Source organism: Papilio machaon, chromosome 4 (assembly GCF_912999745.1).
Source record: "Papilio machaon chromosome 4, ilPapMach1.1, whole genome shotgun sequence".
Taxonomy (NCBI): Eukaryota; Metazoa; Arthropoda; class Insecta; order Lepidoptera; family Papilionidae; genus Papilio; species Papilio machaon.
In genome coordinates, this window is record NC_059989.1 from 7,927,333 (window position 1) to 7,947,525 (window position 20,193).

Genomic DNA, 20,193 nt, shown 5'->3' on the forward strand with positions numbered 1-20,193 from the left:
TAATTATTCTTCACGAAAGGAATATGTCTAAGTGAATCGAAAAGATTAACAAAGACTTATTGTGCGAATTGCTTTAAGTTTGAATCGTTAGATTACAATCTAACAACGGAAAAGCCACAAAAGGCGACTTATAAATTTCCTTCTTGACCAAAACAAGTGTATCAGTAAATGGGCAAAAGTTGTAGTCAGCTCTGACTTTCTTGTTTCCAACTTTCTTGAGACCTCGGTCACTGTACGGTCACTCGGGCGGGCCACACATTCGCAACTGTAATTGATAGAAATGCACGTTTTGCGCACTGTCATTCTTTACCGATGGCGCTTTTACGACGCGTATGGTTTGAATCAAGTTTATTACATACAGGCACATTAAAAGAATGACTGTACAGAAAAAGATCGTTTACAATGTGCGATGTGCAATAAGATTCGTGAGAATGTACCTATGATACATGTTTTTGTGCGCGGAAATTTCTGATTACGTTTCATTTGTTTTGTATTTAAAAACTATCTAAGGCCCTTCGTACACAAGATCTTACGCAAATCTCCGATACCTAATTTCAATCTCGAATGCAATACAATTTCATAGAAGTTAAAGACACGCTCGCGTTGCAGACATTTTGTGGATTTGTCGCTAACGTCAGTCGCGCGCTACCTGTTTGTCAAGATCATTGTGACTAAAGTCGTCGCGATTTTAAAGATGGGGAAGGAAATCTATACAGATAACATTTTGTAAATTCGTATTTGCCAACTCGCGTCGACAATTCAATGTTGTGTGTACGTACTGTTTCCACGCAATATACTCGGAACGCAAGGACCAAACAATAGTATGAAAGATTTCCTTAGCCTTGTATACGCTTAAGCCTAAGCTTCATATTAAGTTACCTCGCTGATGTGTGATTTAAAAACTCAGGTTAGTAGCCGTCCCCTAACGTTACTTCTAATAAACTCTAATGAAAACGGAGTTGAGTCTAATTTATTCTAGTACTTCTATGAAACCATTGTTTATCAAAAAAAAGTGTTCCGCTGATTCACGTTTACATTCTATGTACAAATTGTACGTAAAACAATAGGCATAACGGTACATGTTCAGTGTAATGGAACCAAACTTTGAAAGTATCAATTTCGGTACTCCTACATAAAGCCCACTTCCCACATTAAATATTAGACTGTCGAACGACTGCCAGTTAGAATCGTTACACTCGCCTCATAAAGTATGACTTAAATAGTTGCTTAATTGTAATCTACATCAGCAAGAGTTAGTCGAGCTTCCATCGACCAGCCCCGTCTATCTTGTCCTCCTACGCAAAGGCTTCCAATAAAGCTTTCAGGTACACGCTTGTTGCTCCTACGTACCGTATAATCCAATACCTCGCTAGCTTCTTGATGCCTTGTAAATTATCTGCAAACTCGTTTGCGTTGTAGTTCGCCTGATTATATCCTAGTAACAAGATAGATTTTCTTTATTAAACAAGTTTTTCATGTACGTTATTTTTATTGAAGAAATTACGTTTTTTGTAGTTATTAATTTCTCGTTATTGTGAAGTATGACTTGACTAGAGTTAACTTAAACATTTTTAAGTCGTACTTATAAAAATAATTTTGTTCCCGTTATTTTGATCCGAGCTTTCAAAAAAGTAGTCATTTTAATATGTATATATACACTATAAATTAAACATTACGCTAGGTTTTTTGCGAATTTTTATTTTTCTTGCAAAAATTTGTAAATTCTACATTTTTTTTCAAAATGCATGTTTAATTGTAAGTCACGTGTTCTAAATTATTCCTATAGTAACAGTCATTATCCTTCCTTAGTAAATTCTTACATAATGAATTGAATAAATATGCAATTTTATTGCAGCTTAAGGTCTTAAAATAGAGGAGTTTATTCAGGCCATTTGCAAGAGATTGTGATATAAATAACGTGGTCTGAGTTGGTCGACCCAAACAGGTTCCAATTGCAATTCGCCCACGCGCGCGCCATCCTCCTGACCCGAGGCGTTACCCTCGCTGACTCAGCTCCGCTACACCATGTGCATTCTATCTTACTAAAATATTTCAAATGTTTCTTAACGAGATTTTATGTCACTTTGTAAAGGAATAATTGATATACGTAAAAATACATTTTTTTGGGTATATTGTGTCGAAAGAAAAGGGGAATTTCTTTCATAGTATCTTCGATGTGTGGACTGAAAGAAATTCACGTGTTCTCTAGACGTTGAGGTTGATTAGGTTGACGCTGGCCGGTGCTTGTCGTCTGCATTAATTTTCGTCTGTCGTTTGTGCGCCGCTGCGCTTAAGCCCGATTAAAGCCATGACATCACTTGCAAGGGAATAAGTGTATTAAGCATAGCCGCAATATGTTTCTGTGGGCTCGTATCCACCGCAGCCCAACGCGCCTAATCTTGTTACTGATACATGTGTCAGGTTTCCTTTGATAGTATATGCTATTAGGCTGTGTGTCTGATGCCCCCTTTTGACAGTTTATACGCTGATTGAATTTAAATTAAAATATAGTGTTTAGGTATGTTTTCATATCTTCACGTTTCTTTTTAATCGACTTCTTTCTTTATCAGGACGAAAACATTGTTAATTAATTGAAGAAAGCTGACATAAATACAATTCTCCGCCCCAACAAACTTTTATTTAAACCATAAGAAAAGTATTTAAAACTTGATTTTTTTTTATGAATATGCTTATTTACTTAAACTGTGATATTCACAGAATTGAGCAAATGAAACGTGGAATCATATTTCTCAAGACAGTGAGCGCAAACATAGTATTGTGCAATTTTTTTTATATTTCAATTTCTGAGTATAACACTTGGTCATGGCTAAAGTATTTCAGTATCTCCCGTCAGGGTTTGCTTGTTGCTTTTAATATAAACATGTATTATATTATCATATCGTGTCAATTATTATATCTTGTGAAGTCGGAAGGGTGCAGTATAGTACTATACACATTTATGCACTGAATAAATTACGTTCCGGAACTATTATAGGGTTAGTGCCGTGGCCAGAATACTTGCAGTTTATTACTTATAGTAACAAACAAGAAAATGGAACAAAAATACCAGTGTTTTGCCTTAAAAAATTGGTAATAACAACATTTTACTACATTTATTTAACCTTGTTTGTATTATTTATATGTTTGTGAAGTGACTCAAGTCTCCAGGCGTAAAAGCTTCCAAAGTTTAAAAGCTATACAGAGAAATGACCATTAATTTAATCAAATATTGTTTCAATTTTTTTTTCAAATAAACCTTAATTAGGAGCTAAATAAATAAATTACGACTTCAAATATTACATGAGCTTATATGACTACAATTATTTGAAACGAGACTCAAGACAGGTGGCAACCTTAACCTGTGTCGTAGTCGAATGCGTTGTACCGTGATTTTTGTAGTGCGGTCTTTTTGCATTGCGGCGCATTTATACGCGGCTGCGGCTTGCGGGAGCAAGAAACGAGGTACGCTTCGCTTATACCGCTTGTATTCTTCCCCTCTCCCTTCACCTCCAACATCCACCCTCTCGAAAGTGCGTGAATTTCATTTACATCGCATTCGCGAAGACCGCACATGGCTTCATATACTATATGTAAAATAAATCACTGGAGAAATTTTGTCGTCGGGTCTGAAACTGGTATACGACGTGGCGTCTTTCACGATTCCCTACATGGCGCTGATTTCTCAGATTCAGCACGACCAGTCGGGCCGCTTTGGGCAGAAAGTTTTTGTACAGCGATGCGGGTTGATTTCGTAACGTGGTGTACATTGCGTAAAGTTGTAGCTTAAACATCCAGATATAATTTTTAAACGGTTCCCAAACGGTTGAGACACGTACGTGCGGTTTAATTTGTATTGAAATTACAGACAATTTTTTTTTAATTATCTGCAGATGTCAGGAACTTTAAAAAGTTGGCAACAAAAATAGAAGGAACATGTATTAAAGTTGTCACGAAATTGTTGGATGTCGCATTTGTTGAATTTAAACGTCATATGTGTTTTTTTAACTACAATTTAAACATCGTTCCTATACCATTTGAGTTATACCTATAAATTAACATTATTATAGTTCTTCTTATCAGTCGCATGGACAATAATATGAGGGGTAATACCTCGGCTATCTCGTATTTGTATTATTTAATTGTTCATCTTAAACGTTACGTATCATCGCAGAAATTCTATAACATTTCACGCTCTGCTAACATGACAGTGCAGTCATCAAACTTTAACGATATCTATTTCCGAAGCTTCAAAGTAACTCTGTCATTCCGTATTTTAAGCCGTGCATGACTTGTTATTTTTATAACTCCTCAACAGCTGGTGCGAGCTCGTCAGTGTTCAAAGTTGTTAGCCTTAACTTTAATTATCAATGATCTTTCGTGCTTTATGTTATGTGCAAAGTAAATGGCTTACAAGGAAAATGTTTTTTTCTCAATTAGTAAGTTTACTATTCAAAATATTATTGCACAGGGAAAATTCCATTTCCAGCTCTGAAATTGTGTATATTGCACAGATTACTTAATTGTAGATAGCGATTGTATATAACGAATGTTTTATAATGCCGTGAGGGCTTATTTTTATATTATTTTTATTTTTATGTAGGTAGTAGTATCTTACATTAACAGTTGTCCTATTCACAAGACGAAGGATGTTCACGACAGTTCTCGCGAAACATCCAGAAATAAACGCCTCCCGGCGCCGTCGCGCCGATAATTCCGTCGTTGCACTTACCAATGCACTTCGCAGCTGGAGATTTTGACGCTATTTTATTTCACCAATCGAGACTACGTCGACCGTCGACGGAGGCCGTCGAATTTAACAGCCCGCGCGTTATTTTTGTATACATGCGCGTCTACAGAGAGTTTCTTTTGTAACCCAATCGTCACGGCCCGTGTCGGCTTACTATCGTGTTTCTGTTTCTATTCAACTTTCAATAGAATTCTATTAAGCTGTTACAGACATGCAATCTAAAAACGATCGCAGTACCATTCTAGCGGTATGAATTTATTTAGTAATAATCGTTTTAAAAGAATATTACTTTACCTGCATATCTGCGTGTAGTAAATTGTTCATGATGGTGACATCGTCGCTCCGTTTGGAGCGTTGCCAAATTATATGGAAAGTGAGGAATTTCGCGTTTATAGATAAAACGTATGTTTTTGCATATAAACGAGTATGCAGGTGATACTGCGTGCGGCTGTGTGCGTTAGTGCAGCGCACCTGCTCTCGTATCCTTTCGAGTGCTGAGATAATAGCCAGCGCTATTTATCGACCAATATTAGCTCCGCAAGGTTTAATATCGAATATCGATTTATTAATTTCGATAAGGTAACTACGTATATATATATTCTGGTTATGAATTTGTTTTTCCGTGTGAATACAGTACATTTCCGTGTGGCTGTACCAGTTTGTACTTTCGTAGGTCCTTCATGTCCATGTAATATTTCTCGAATAAATTATAAGTAATAAATAATAATAAATGGCAATAAATAACTTTAAATATCATAAATAAAATACATAGTATTTTTGTGCAAAAAATAATGCCTGTCTTTGAAGGAACGTTTAACTTTACAAACGGAAATTAACCGCTAATTAGAACGTTATAACAAACGTGGTTATCGACACCATTAAATATTTCGTTTTGCCAAGAAACTCAATTAGCAACGTAATTTTGTGTTCTATTCTCATGAGCAATGGCTTCGTTCTATCTTAAATTAAAAACGCTATTACGCACTATCAACAATATCGCCTTGGCGCCGGTCGCCGACCCCGCGCTCTGCTACGGTCCTTTGTTGTTTACTGCGGCCACATTAATTACCGCTTGTTTCTTCGTAGACATAGGAAATGCACTGCCTTTTATGTCGCCATATTTTTTTAATACTTGTACAATCACTCGATTGGTTAGAATATAATATATTTTTTATAATATATAGTAGTATTTAGATTTCTCTCGGCCTCGTCCCCGAACACGCGATCTGTGGTCGTAATCTAGCTGCAAATTCTTATGTATTGAATACAGTGTGCAAATATAAACAGTGTCTAGTATGCAACATTCCTCCTCCAGCGGACGGGCTCGGAGGCGGCGCGGGGGCCCGTGTTATCACAACATTCCGAGAATTCTCACGAGCTATTTGCAAGCACGTTGTCGTCTCCAATATTGTTCCTTGCTGTATATCCTTGTCATATCAGATCATATGTTATGATGACGTAAACGTCAGGGGTTATTATGTTAACTTTGTTTTCATTCTTTCATATTTTACAAAATTCTCACCACATTCAAGCTGTGAAAGGAATGAATTACGTTACATTCACTTAACGGTATACAAAATAATATTTGAAATAAGGTCGCTGCATTTTTAAAGCACTAACATATGATAGTATTTAATGGAAAGTTAAATTATTCAGTTCTTAACAATAATAATACCTCCAGTGTATTAAGCAATGAATGAACAATTATCTGCTTTGCAAAATCGTAAACTGACCCGAAACATAAGCGGTTAAACTAAACATTTAAGCAAAAATTGAAAGCGTTGGCTGCATTTTATTTAAATCTCGCGTTTGTCAACCTTGAGCCGGGTGACTAATGCCTTGTATCCGTTAAGCACTTGAGAGCGGTGTATTCGCTTGTCCGGCCTCCTGAATAACAATTCTGTTTGAATAAAACAGAAACAGACAAAAAATTTATATTAATAAATACAACTTTTGATCGTAGACATGACACTTCGTTATGACTTTCGTTTTCTAAAATAAACTATTAGGTATTTGAGCATGATGTTTGTACTTTGACTTATCGGAAGTATAAAACAATAATGCATGAAATCGTGCCAGAAACCAGTACCCATATTGCTTCTATTGACCATTAAATATCTATTTTACACGAGTGTACTTGTTAGTGGGAGTCGAACCAAGTAACTAGCGGCCAACAATCTTTATGGCATTCCCCGCCAGTACTTGGTAACAATTTACTTTCTACGAGATATACCCAGCATGCCGGCAGATCTTAATAAATTTTAATCAAACTTGTCCACAATGTAACGAAGTAGCCATTCTATGTTTGGATTATACTGTGCGTCTGCGTCAATTGTATTAAAGTACTATCTTTGTTTATTATTTTCTTGTTTTTATATTGATGAAATTTCACAGTAAGGGTATCTTGGAATATAAGACTCTAGTTAAACATTCCCAACATAAAAATGTCTATATATCAATATTGCTTGCAGTAAAAATCGTAAGTTTGGCGAAGTTGCCATTAGGCACGTTCCTGTCGTGAGCATAAATTATGTCATCTATTGTAATCCTAAACTTGTCTATAGAAGTATGATAAAACATTTGCAATATGTTGTTAAGAAATTCCACTTATTTGATTCCTTGGATTATACGTGTAATTTTAGATAACAATCAGTTATTAAGAAACAATGAAAGATGGTTGAGTAAAAGTAGCATAGTTAATAACGTTGCTTAATATGAATATTGCGGCTGAGAGTTTTTATGCATTGTCGGTGCCGTCACGTCACTTCAGCGCCACCTAGCGACGGCAGCGACGGCAGAGGCCCAGACTCGCGCTCCACTGGGCCGTGAAGATGCGATATCGGTACATTTCAATACAGACGTGGAATTTAAATTAACAATTTCAGACACTCTATTACTTTCTAATTTAACAGTAATATAAATTTTTGTTTATAATGCCACTTTATAGGTAGACAATCTAAGAAAGATTTCTTTTATTGATAAACGATTCGAATTCAAAGATTCCGTCTCATTACTTCGACCAAGAAAACAATATTTCAGACTAAGTTATTAAGTTTTTGCAGAGTTTAGCAAAGTGTTAAGTGATTTATTTCTTTGAGTACGATAAATGAAATCAATTATGGCGCAAAAAATGATTGTTGGTAGTCGTGTGAACTGTAAACAATGGAGACCCGGCGCCGGTGAGTCAGGCGGCGGCGATGTGGGCCGGAGCCTAGCTCAGCTCGGCTCGGTCGCGGCGCAGCGGACGATTGTATGCAAAGGAGGCGAAGGCGCGCCGACGCACGCCAAATCCTCGAGAAAACTCAGCTCCAATATAACGAGACCCCAACATCGGTATCGACTGTGCCCCTTCCGAATCATCTCATGACTCACTACCAATACTCCTTTCTCTTAATTGCAGAAACATTTTTGGTCTTACATATCTTTACTTGATATATCATTGTCACCCATCATTGTAGTAAGATAAGCGAAATCAAATAATTGTGATATTCTGAAAAAATAAGAGATCTTTTTTTGAAATACATGGTTAGCCTATTCAATAGGCGAATCCTATGGAGATAAAACAACATTTGCTAACTAACAAATTAACGATACAAGCGAAGTGAACGTAACCTGTAATCAACTATCTCGAATGGGATTGTTTATTGTTTCCCATTTTCTGACAACGCGCCCGTTGTTGTTTTATCAAGGGGCTCGTGTACGTCTGTCTAATTCACGATTATGTCGTGCTGGATTCTCTGGTAGATTCACGAAACGATAATCCGATTCTCTTCAGAGTGTAAAGGTTCCTTTAGAAAATTTGTTCTTGGTAATAATTTATGGATGTTAAACGTTGGCTTTTACAAACCAACATCGACGTGCGGCATTTGTTTCTAACAAAATGTCCTCAGTGTGACAAAAATGTTAAGGAAAATTATGGTATGTTTAAATATGAAACAATGAAATATGTATAAGATGTAAACAACTCATCGGCCACGCAGTTCACACTTGCGACTGTAATTAGCATCATTCATCAATACAAATTGTTTTCATCTGTACAAATATGTGTTGGATTCATATCTAAATATTAACCAAATCGATGCCTCATGATGATGAATTTGTTGTAATAAATCACGTTTGTATGTTGTTGCAGCCAAATTTCACCACGGCAGCTGTGATATATGATTCCGGGTATCTAAGGTTTCTATCTCAGCTCTTTTCAAATGTACAATACCTATAGATGTCCTTGGCTGGAAACCGCGAACGTATTTTTAACCATATAGGTGTCAACGACCTCGCAAAAAAATATTGCAAGTTTATAATGAACTTCGTTTATGTCTTGTTTCGATGCAATACGCGACTTGATAAAGGTTCATTGTCCTCTCAGCACACGACTTATGTTATTTGTAATCGCCTGTATACGTGTATCCGGCCGTAGATCTAAACTTGGATTCAAATTAATACAATCGCCGACGGCTCGGATGTGATTCAATTTCTTAAATAAATCTTTAAACACTTCTGTACACATTTAATACTTCATCTTAATACATTGCATTTAAAATTATCGTTTCGCGAATTCTCTGGAATGATTTATTCTTTCAGTGTGAGATATTTCGAGAGCGAATTGTATCACGGTTTGAAATTAATAAGAGTGTTTACTCTGTTTATTCGGTGTGTCTGCTTCGTTACGTTTTCTGTTTACATTTTCATTTCGATATATTCTATTTTTATATCTTTGAACTTTTAAATGTAAGCAACATTTTTATAAATAAGCATTCAAACGGATAAAAAATTAGAGTTATTTATCTCAATTGTTTCATTATTTGTGATTGCGACATCAAATAAACCGTAGACAGGCATCGGAAAAGCTTGATAAAAAATTGATAGATTGCGTGTTGACGTAACCGGGTACCGGGCAACGAATACAGATTCGGAAATTGTAAATAGGAGGTGATTGCGTTGCCGCTCAGGACGGGGACAGGAGGGACAGGCAGCTGTAATTGCCACAAACACCCGCAGGGGATTATCGTACGGTATGATATGACAAAATCTACGATATAGTCTACGCCTAACTACTTATAATTTCACACATTTAAATATGAAATGTATGTATGTACCTACATTAATAATAGCTTTCAAATCATGATTATTGTAATTGAGATATGTACGAGGATGCTGATTAGATCTAAGATAAGAGCGTGTGATATCTAAACTCAGAAAAATCAATAGTAGTCTACTTTTTCTATCGAGTCCATCGATTTTTATCCTGATTAATTATATGACTGTCGTATCCTGTATATAAGGCTCTCCAAAGGTAAACTACTTCTTTGCAGTGCTAACCATAAAATTGATTATATCATGAATTTTCTGGAACATTGATAACATATCCCTGAATACAACATCTCTTTTAGCAATATATCGCACTGTCAGGTACATGGTTTTCGCATTAACTCGCTGTCCGCGCGTTTCTCGCTTTAATTTCGGTTACATTTTATTGGTTTTCTTCAACTGAAGATTTTTAATTTTATATGTGATTGTATAATTTTTTCCCCTTGATTAAAGATATAGTAAGGTGTGCTAACTTCATGTTGCAAGCGTCAAACGAAGTGAATCATACAGAGTGATTACTCGGGCCCTGGCAGTTTTGACCTCGTCAATTACCTAGACGTCTAGATGTAGGTGTAAATTTTGCCTAACTGACGATGTCATTGACCGACACGTGCGTTACGTTATTCACTGAACACGCATCTATTTAAACCTAGTACAATTGTATTGAAACCTAAAAACATTTGAGCATCCGAATATTTAAAATTTTACGAAATTAAGACGTTTTGTGTTATTCAACACTATGATGAAGTAACCTTTAGCATCATTCCAAAGGAAATCAAAACATCACATTAGCATTATTTCAGTCACATACCATACAAATTATTCCAGCCACGTCAGCCGTGAGATCATTGGCACGTTACGAATGGTGTTAAAACGTCCTGTTTAACCGCGCGGGCTGCGTCACGTACATGCACCAAACGTAATCCTGCTCGTAATGCACCTACTTAATAAAACATAATCATAATTTCTGCGTACTGTAATCTATTGGTATTGCAAGTTACAGTTATCAGATACGATCGCACGTATATCTGTTATTCGCAATAACTCCGCAGCGAAATGCCGAGTGGGTGATGTTTATAGCGATGACTTTATTGCGTACATAACGTGTTGGAGCGCGAAATAAAGCCGGTCGTTTGTTTACGTACGTTATGTATGCAGGCGTTGGAGATAGCAGCCGATAAGCCACAGGCTCGTTGAATATATTTCGGGTACAGTTTGAATACTTAAACCTGTATCTGAAATTAAGAACGTAAAATTTAATTTGTTGTCTAAATTTGAGTGGCAGCAAAATAACACTCGTTACTACGAGCGAGGACCACATCAAAGCCGGGGCGGGCCGTCAAGCGTCGGGCACAAGTGGCACTTGTTGCATGGGATCCTGCTTTTGCATATGAATGTGACGGGTGCAATTTGTAGGCCGCAAAGAGCAAATGCCGCCTGCAAATGCAGGTCCTGGAAAATTACACCGCGCGGCGCAGAGCGCATGAGCGAGTGCAAACCTCGAGCGATCGATAGCTGCCCGTCGCCCGTCGCAATCGCACGCCGAATTATTTGTGTGTTTGACGACGTTTAATTTGCCTATAAATATTCTGCAAGTGCATTCGCTCCGTGGATAGGCAGCTATTTTTCATTTAAACCGATGTGTATTGTCCGATTCTTTCAAATAAATGGAACAACCAACATCACTATGGTAACCAGGGCCTGTAACTTTATTAAAACAAAAGAAAAACATTTCTCGTTTTATAATATTATAAGGGTGCACTTCTTACTTTTAATATTATGTTTGTGAACTACATACTCATTCGAAAAATATAGACCTTTAACGTAATTTCCATGGCGCACATAATGTAACAAACCTTAATTAAGGGCGTTTGTCAGCATTTATGATATAACACTTCCCGGAACTTTATGTTGAGCAATTGTCCCGATTCTCGTCTTTCATTTGCGCGCAACGTTCAGTTTAGCGCAATTTAGGTCGTTTTGTGCGAACGCCCGCTGCCCATTGAACCACATTCCGCTCTTGTGATTGTTTTTAAGAGTCGTCGTCGCGTTGACACAAAACCTCTGTATTCGCTGAGAACTATACGAGCCCGCGTCAAGACAATACAATGTAGTGTTTTATTATGCAATTCCCGTTTACATTATACACTTGATAATGCGACACTTTCTGTAATCGACAGTTTACACAATTTATTTGTGAAGATTTCAACTAAAAAAAAAAACGAAATTCCTTTGTTATGATGATTCCGTGTAAGCTACTTTTCTAACGTTTTTTTAACTTATGATATGTTGTCATTTGTAAGACGTATAGCATAAGCCTTAAGTAATTATTATAACGCGAGATGCAACATTTTTTTTTTGTGTTAACGCATCCGTTTCTAATCCGGGAGGCGTCGTTAACGAGAGATAACCCGGGGCATTAAGCCGGCCGTCGTCGCCGGTAGTTGTTACCGGTTAATAAAAAGCTCATGAATCAATATCGGCTGCGGATGTATCGTCGTACCCAGCTACAGACGCACACGAGGCAGGCTGGCCATCGGCTGCCAATTACGAGGCCAATCGGACAGCGCGAGAGGGTTAATTAGAGAGAGTCCTGGCGGCCGGTCATGCCGCGCTCCCGACTGCGACAATCCTCCCGTGAACCAATTACCGGTCGCTTGATGAACGAACAGCGCGCATAAAAGTTACAACTCGATTCATTAGGCATCGTAGTGTGCAACAACAAAAAGACCTACCGCACTGCTTCATTATTTTTTATACATATGCAGCATGCTCTGTTACGGAACAAAAAACTTAAATCGATAAAACTAATAAATTGCTAAATAATGAAATTTTCATTCAAGTGTAAGTAGATTTATTTTACATAGACTGTCGTTTTTGTTCATTTCGCGCTTGATTCTTTACATAGACATGATAAACAAAATCCGATATTACAAAAGAAACGGGTTTGTGTAACCACGTTGTCTTACATAAATCCTTTCAGAATCTGATATCCTGTTGGCCCAACGCCCAACAAAAGATAAAGTGATAACATTATTATAGAAGAATTTTACTTTCATGCTATTAAAGACACTTAATACGACGTGGAAAGCTCTTAGACGGGAATTGTTTGTCATGTCAGCCCGGCGGCGGTCCCTAGGCCTTGGCGACGTCGATCTGAGTGCCTCTGTCAGCTTTGTTTTTCTACGATAATGTGTCTGTAAATATGGGATCCCCTCGCTCCCTTCAAACTCTCCGAGCTTATTTGCGGATACCTTTATTAACACTTCACAATTTGAACGGAGAACGAGTTCTATTTGTGAATAGAACACAACGTATGTCAGTTGTTGCTGTTGTCTAATTTTTTTCTTCATACAGGCACATAGTGGGACAACAACGCAGAAACAAAAACGATTCTTGCCTAGTTTGAGAATCAATATTTGAATCTGTATTTTGCACTACTTATGCGTTGTACGATCTTTATTTCATACCTATTATAACTTACCTAACTGTCGTCCGAGACTGCGTGCGCGCGGAGTTCAAAAAAACTAAATAATTAGCTTTCCCCACTATGTTTGTTCTATATCTGTGCCAAATTCATCAAGATCCGTTGAGCCGATCCGGAGATACCTTCTAACAAACATCCATCCATCCAATGATCGTGCTGATTAATTAGAGTCACTAGACAATGGCCTGTTCATTGTTCATGTTGTTCAGCGGAAAGTCTCCTTGTGTGATATCTTACGTCGCCCTTGTGCGAACACTATAATAATCTCCCACTAGCTAATTAATTCTTCCAGGTCACGTACGCCGTGAGGTTTGCTTGTTACCGCCAATAATTTCCTAATACATTCATCGTGATCGTATTCCATGTGGTCACTAACTATATCGTTTAAGTTTAACGTTCGGCTATTGAGTGACAAGTGGTTCGGAGTACAATTTCTTTTGACCCACTCCGATTGGCCATTGTTATTTAGCTTTTACGAAATAGGTAGCGTTACCTCACCCGACCACAGATGCGGTGTCAAATTCTATTCTCACCTGTCTAACTTGATTGTCTTATACACGTTGCGGCTTAGTGTAATTTTTTAATTTCTATGTTATGTTACTTTATATAACCCATCATATGGAAATACGGCTATTAAGGATATCGAAATACGGAAAACGGAAAACGGAAATTAGCCAATGGTATTTTTCGATTGGTGGATATCTAAATGTGAGGACAATAGCTAAAATTTCGACCTAAGAAGTCTCTCGTTCTTCAGCAATGGAAATAAAAATAAAAATTGGGCTATCAGATTTTGCTGCATGTTATCATATTATGATTAAAATCCCATTGTACTAACGACTAAAATGTTAGCCAAATACTTTTAAATAAAATAAAATGGCAATCTATTTCCGTAATTGAATTGGTTCGGAGCACTCTAGTCTGCTGGCTTTCAATTTAGCGTTTCCGTAGGCTTTATATGTTTGAGTTATACATAGTCTGTTAAGGTAGGCAGTGGGAGCGAGCGGGAACTGCAATGGCGGCCGGGCCACCCCCACCTCTATATAATGTTAAGCGTCAGTTTGCTGCACTTCCGTCATATTGGCGTATTTATTTTATACATGAGTTTTGACGTCGGCAAATATACAGCCAAAATTATTTTTGTGGGTGTGGGGATTTTTTGATAATCTTCAAAGAAATATGTAATGAGTAATGAGTTGTAACGATGAAATATGTAAGCTGTTGTGGCAGTGCGAATTGCCCGTGCTAAAGCATGAGCTTGGCGTCATTTGAAATAATCAACTTGAAAGGATTATTTCAAATTAATAATTTTCCACCGCACCAATAGGGTTGGGTAAGAAAATTATCCTGATCGTTAGGTACTAACTTTAGATAGAATTAAACATCAGAAGTTAAGCGAATTATATTATAAGCTTGTATATAAATATGTTTGTGTGCAAGAGAAGTGAATAGGTTACGTCCGGAGCGAGCGGCGCGGCGGGGTGAACTTCCTGGAAAATTGCACTTACGCAGCCGTCTGCCTCTTTCGATTTAAATCCGCCTTCTATCGATCACCTCTTCATCATGCCTATTCTATAAATATGTATGACATAAACGACTACTTCCTCCTCGTATTGTAAAATCGACATCTACGAAATGCATAGCGCGCCTCAACGACCTACAGGACTTGAAATTTTATCGAAAAGGGTGTAGCTAATGCCACATAACTATTCAATTAATTCCTTCAACGTGAAATTATGTTACACGTTAGTCATACCTAGAATTCGTGACTTACAAAGTTTAACACCTATGTTTGACTTTGAATGGATTTAACCTTTATGGACACATTCAAAAATAATTATAATCAGATAGATATGCATTTGCTACAAATCCAAATATCAGTTTACTGTTTTGATTGCTTCGTTGACTTTTGCCTTCTGTAATATGACTAGGGATACTATATAACCGTGGTCAAACTGTTTCGTTTTACTACTAGTAGTTAAGTGCTAGGACAGGTGGAAACAACGCCCAATTTGCCAGCCTTAGTATGCGGCGATCGCAGTGCTCCGTTTTTGTCCCGACAAGCAACAATGGAAAACGCATTCCATCGCATCACCGTTAGTGACCGACGGTAATCGGCGATACGTCTCAGCTCCCCACTTCCTCGCCCCTCTCGCGGGCCTCGATTATGTGATTAATCATAAACAGTCAAGACTTCCGCACTGTCTCAAGAAGATTTCACTGCGACTTTTTCATTTGTTAAATGTCCATTGATTCGCCGTACTTCTTGCTATAGTCTATGATTTTACTAAACTTAATGTGTTCTGTTTACACAACAACAGTGAAAAAGAGTCGCATATGACTTTAAAATATATTACAATAAAGAACCCCAGGCTGAAGTTTATTATTTCATAGTTTATTACGAGTTAAGGGCGTAGGCGTATAAATACCGGTGTTTTTTTTTTAAATTGGAATAACTTAGCCGAAACGAGAGACGCCGGGGCGCGGTTGGCTAGAAGCCAGAGCAAACAGGGTAAAAAGCAAGGGCGGCGGCGACCGCGCCCTGAAATAGCGGACAAAGTCAAGGCGCGCGATTGCCGCCAAGTCTCGGCTAATGCACTGTAGAACAGGTACTCGGCGGGCACACCCTGACGGGGCGGGGCCAGACATGTCGTGTACAAATCGAGGTGTTAAACGGACTAGTGAAACCTTTATGAGCGCATAGACTAATTCTATTTCAGTCTGCCGGTCATGACTCCGAGTAACGCGAAAAGTTCACGCGAACGCCGTAAAACAGTTCGCTAACAACGCCTAGAATGTGTCACCGCGACGCACCCGGCTAGGCGGCTCTAGACCAGTTGCACGCTCACATCGCGACTTTTTGTTGTAATAAACGTAATCATGCTTCGTAGAAAAAAAATCCATTATTCCATCCAGTTTGTACCTATATAGGCGCTAGATAAAACCTATCTGTAATTAGCTTTTTACCATATTAACATGATGTCTCCAGGTCCACCACATATGATGAGCGTACACATTCTAAGGCCACTTTTGTAATATCTAGATCTAGTCTTCAAGAATGCCGTCTATTACATGGTAGTTAATATATAGGTCTTAGGTGTTGATTTTATGGATATGATATCTAGACTCTCTGTCACCAATATATCAATGATAGTATTATCGCATAGACTCGGACGTGCGGAACAAATGCTACGGAAAAAATACATAAAACATTAACCGCAGAATACGTAAAGCGTCAAGGTTTTGTTTACTTTTTTTTGGGGGGGGGGGCTAGATACCCCTATAGATAATATGTGTAGATGATCATATCATCATAATTGATTTATTGCGTTCCTATTTTAGATTCAGATGAAACGCTCCTCCAATAAAATGTCGACTAATATAAGCATTGCGCATGTGGTGCCGCTGAATCATACAAGTACGGTGTGATTTATAACATCGATACAAACGAGGGTAACGGCTCATAGCGAACGAAATACAGAGGAGTCGCACGACCATCGCGGGACACATAGCACGACGCTGACTCACGTCGCAGGCTTGAGATTGAACAAGGACACCTCGTAGTAGCAGTGCCGCAACTAATGGGAACGCAAACATTACCCCACATCCGTCCACTCTGTCCGCCATTGTGCCGCCGCGAGTTACCTACATAAACTGTAACACCTCGCCGCCTCGTCGCTCGTGACACGGCTGCTTACTCAAATATAACGGCATGGAGCTGATTGTATCGCTGCCGAAACAATCACTAGATTGTTAATGGGCCTTCATTCGATAATCCTGTCAGTTCTGGTTGATTTTAGTAACAACATATCAATTTTAGTAGCATTTAAGAAAGGTTTTAGGTAGTGATGCAACGGATGTCTGTTTCCGTTTCCGCAAGTGCGGAAGTTCCGCGTGCTTTTCAACATCCGTTTCTGCTTCTGTTTCCGCAACTTTTATAACGGAGATAAAACGGAACTTTACGACGGCTGAGTGATCCAAATGCGCGGCACGAGACGCGCAGTCCGTGCGCGGCCTTTCGGCACTTGTCGCATTTGTTTGTTTACGTACTTTTTCGTGAATTTAAGCGCGTAATATTTTCTGCTGCTGTTTGAAACAATCAGTTTATCTTGCTGGAGTAAACTGTCTAGTTGTTGTCCATATAAAATTTGACAACTGGTAAAATGTGACTATTTCATACTTACTAGTTATTAAATGTACTTTTGAATAAGTGATAACCATGTAATATATCATCATCATTATTATCATCAGCTCACTATACATCCCCACTGAGGGGCTCGGAGCCTACCCCAAATTAGGGGTGACTAGGCCATAGTCAACCACGCTGGGCCAGAGAGGGTTGACTTCACACATATCATTAAATTTTTTCTCGGATATGTGCAGGCAGCATCACTATGTTTTCCTTCACCGTAGGAACGTCGGATAAATGTACATATCTAAATCGAAAAACACATTGGTACATTGCGGGATTCGAACCCAGGCCCTGCAGATTGCAAGTCAAGTGCCTAATAATTATATCTTTTTCTAATCTAGATTTGGTGTTTTTGATACTTAACACATTCACTGTTTACAAAATAAAAAAAGGTAACAGCTGGGAGCCAAAACTTTTTATGGTGAATTTTTATTTAGTATATCTGGGAGTGTTTGAACATATAGATAAATTAATAATGTTTTTTGCATTTGAGCGCTAGGGATCATCATTTTGAGCGCTAGGGATCATCATTTTGAGCGCTAGGGATGGCAATGGTTTAGTTCACTAATATGTAGATATTTGTTCCACGATTACATTTCTGTGTACTCTGTGTATGTTACAAGATTTTGACGTCAAGTTTTTCATCAAATTCCAGAATATTGAGTAAAACATGTAAGGATACTATTCAAAACCAGCTTTTATCTTCTCGGTTCAAGATCTTGTAACATTTCATACACACCCACAAATACACACACACGTACATACACATACAGGACATACATATATTTAAAAAATATACATACATAAAATAAAGTTCAGCCATGGACTCGCTTCAAACGCCGGCGGCTTACTGGCTACTACATAATGAACGGGCCCCTCGCTCGGATCCGAGCGGGAGGCGCCGCTACTAATAGCTCTGCCCACTCGGATCCGAGTGGTCAGCAGTGAATGTATTAATAAAGAAATATATTTGTGGTTTGGCGAACATTAATTTGTAAATAGTGTAATTTGGTTCCCTGAAAATATATTAAAAAAAAACGTATTTTAACTTATTGCAGCACAGTAAAAATACATATATTGAAGGCTTAAGGACACCAATGCCTTAATAAATTAAAAAAGAATACAAACTGTTTTTACCAAAACAAATTTTGTAAATATGTTTTTTTTGTATTATCTACACTTCTGTTTCCGCATCCGTTTCCGTTTCCGTTTCTGCTAAAATTTATTTTTGACATCTGTTTCCGTTTCTGGTTCCGGTAAGACACTTCCGTTGCATCACTAGTTTTAGGTTACCTTTTCTCTCATTTGTTGCTGGACTTACAATGTTTTATTTTTATTGTTGAACAGATGACTTGAAGGCAGTGACGAAACGTCTGATCTTCCAAGCCAAGCAGCAGGGCTCTCTGGACAACATCTCAGTTATTGTGGTATTCCTGAAGGACCCACGCGACATCGTCGCCTACATGGAGGAGTAAGTAATAAACATATATTACAGAAACGATCTGAATCATGTCACCGACTGAGCAAATCTTTGACATAACTGTGCTAGATTTTTTTTTTAAATAGAAGCTCTAAGACAAGAGAAAGAGACAATGGCTTAACTTTCATATATTTCGTGACGGAGTTACCGTCCATAGATATTTAGACAGTCACGACATAAAACTATTAATTTTATCTAGTTATACTTAAGCGTTTTTAAACATTCTACATTATGATCTTTATATCAGAGACATTTGGAGAAAAATTAGATCTGATCCTCAATATTTAAATGCCACAAATGAGAGCTATGCCAAGTAGATTTTAGTATGGGTTAATATAGCGTTGCCAGGCGTCCGGATAAAGCCGGACATAGTTAGGCTTTTTGATTACGTGTCCGGCCAAAATAAACGGTGTCCGAGTTGTCCGGCTTTTTTTAGGCTTTTTACATTTCCCAAACGAAAGTGTACCTATTAATACTGAGACAAAATCCTAAATAATATAGGGTGTCCGACCTTTCTACTCAAATGTCCGGCCAAACTGGCTGGGCTGTCCGGCTAGTAGGTTTGGCGACCTGGCAACCCTAGATTAGTAGATAGACTTCACAAGTATCACGCAATAAATATAGAAGAATGATCAGAAATATCGGATTATATCAATACACTGATCTGTTAACTGTATTTGTTTCTACATACAATTATCATACATGTTTCATTTATTTAATAAAATGCTTTACGAAACATTTAGTAATTTTACGCTTTCAAATTTTCTTGTTTTTTTTAATAGAGGAACGATAGCATGTTATTCACATCGACAGCTATTTGTCACGTGTCATGTACTTTTTGTTATCTGTACGTTATAACAGACTTGTTTGATCTTGTTCATAGGTGACGTAATAAAATTTGCAATTGCCTTGAACCGGTCGACCTCCAAATCTATCTCACTCGGGTATTTAAATGAAAGCGAAATTATCGCTTTTTTATGTTAGAATAGGCAAAAATTTGCAAGCAAATCGGCTGATGACAAGTGATCTGTGATTGCTGTTTGATTTTTCCTGTGTTACCCTACTGTAAAAAACGACGAAATATTGACTGAGGTTGACTTTCTATATCTTATCCTCTGAGCATATAAAATCTTCGCTACTAAAAATTCATTCATAACTGTACACGTAAAAAACCTTGCAAATCATTATATTTGAATATA

General features: G+C 37.8%; 1 protein-coding gene across 1 annotated transcript in view; it reads left to right on the forward strand.

Annotated features, from left to right (window-relative positions):
• The window catches only part of LOC106720158 (titin homolog), a 78,462-nt gene that overhangs the window by 48,810 nt on the left and 9,459 nt on the right, over positions 1–20,193 (forward strand). The window contains exon 8 of the mRNA XM_045686965.1: positions 18,862–18,985. Within this exon, the coding sequence (XP_045542921.1) occupies positions 18,862–18,985 (124 nt within the window). The remainder of the gene's footprint in view (positions 1–18,861; positions 18,986–20,193) is intronic.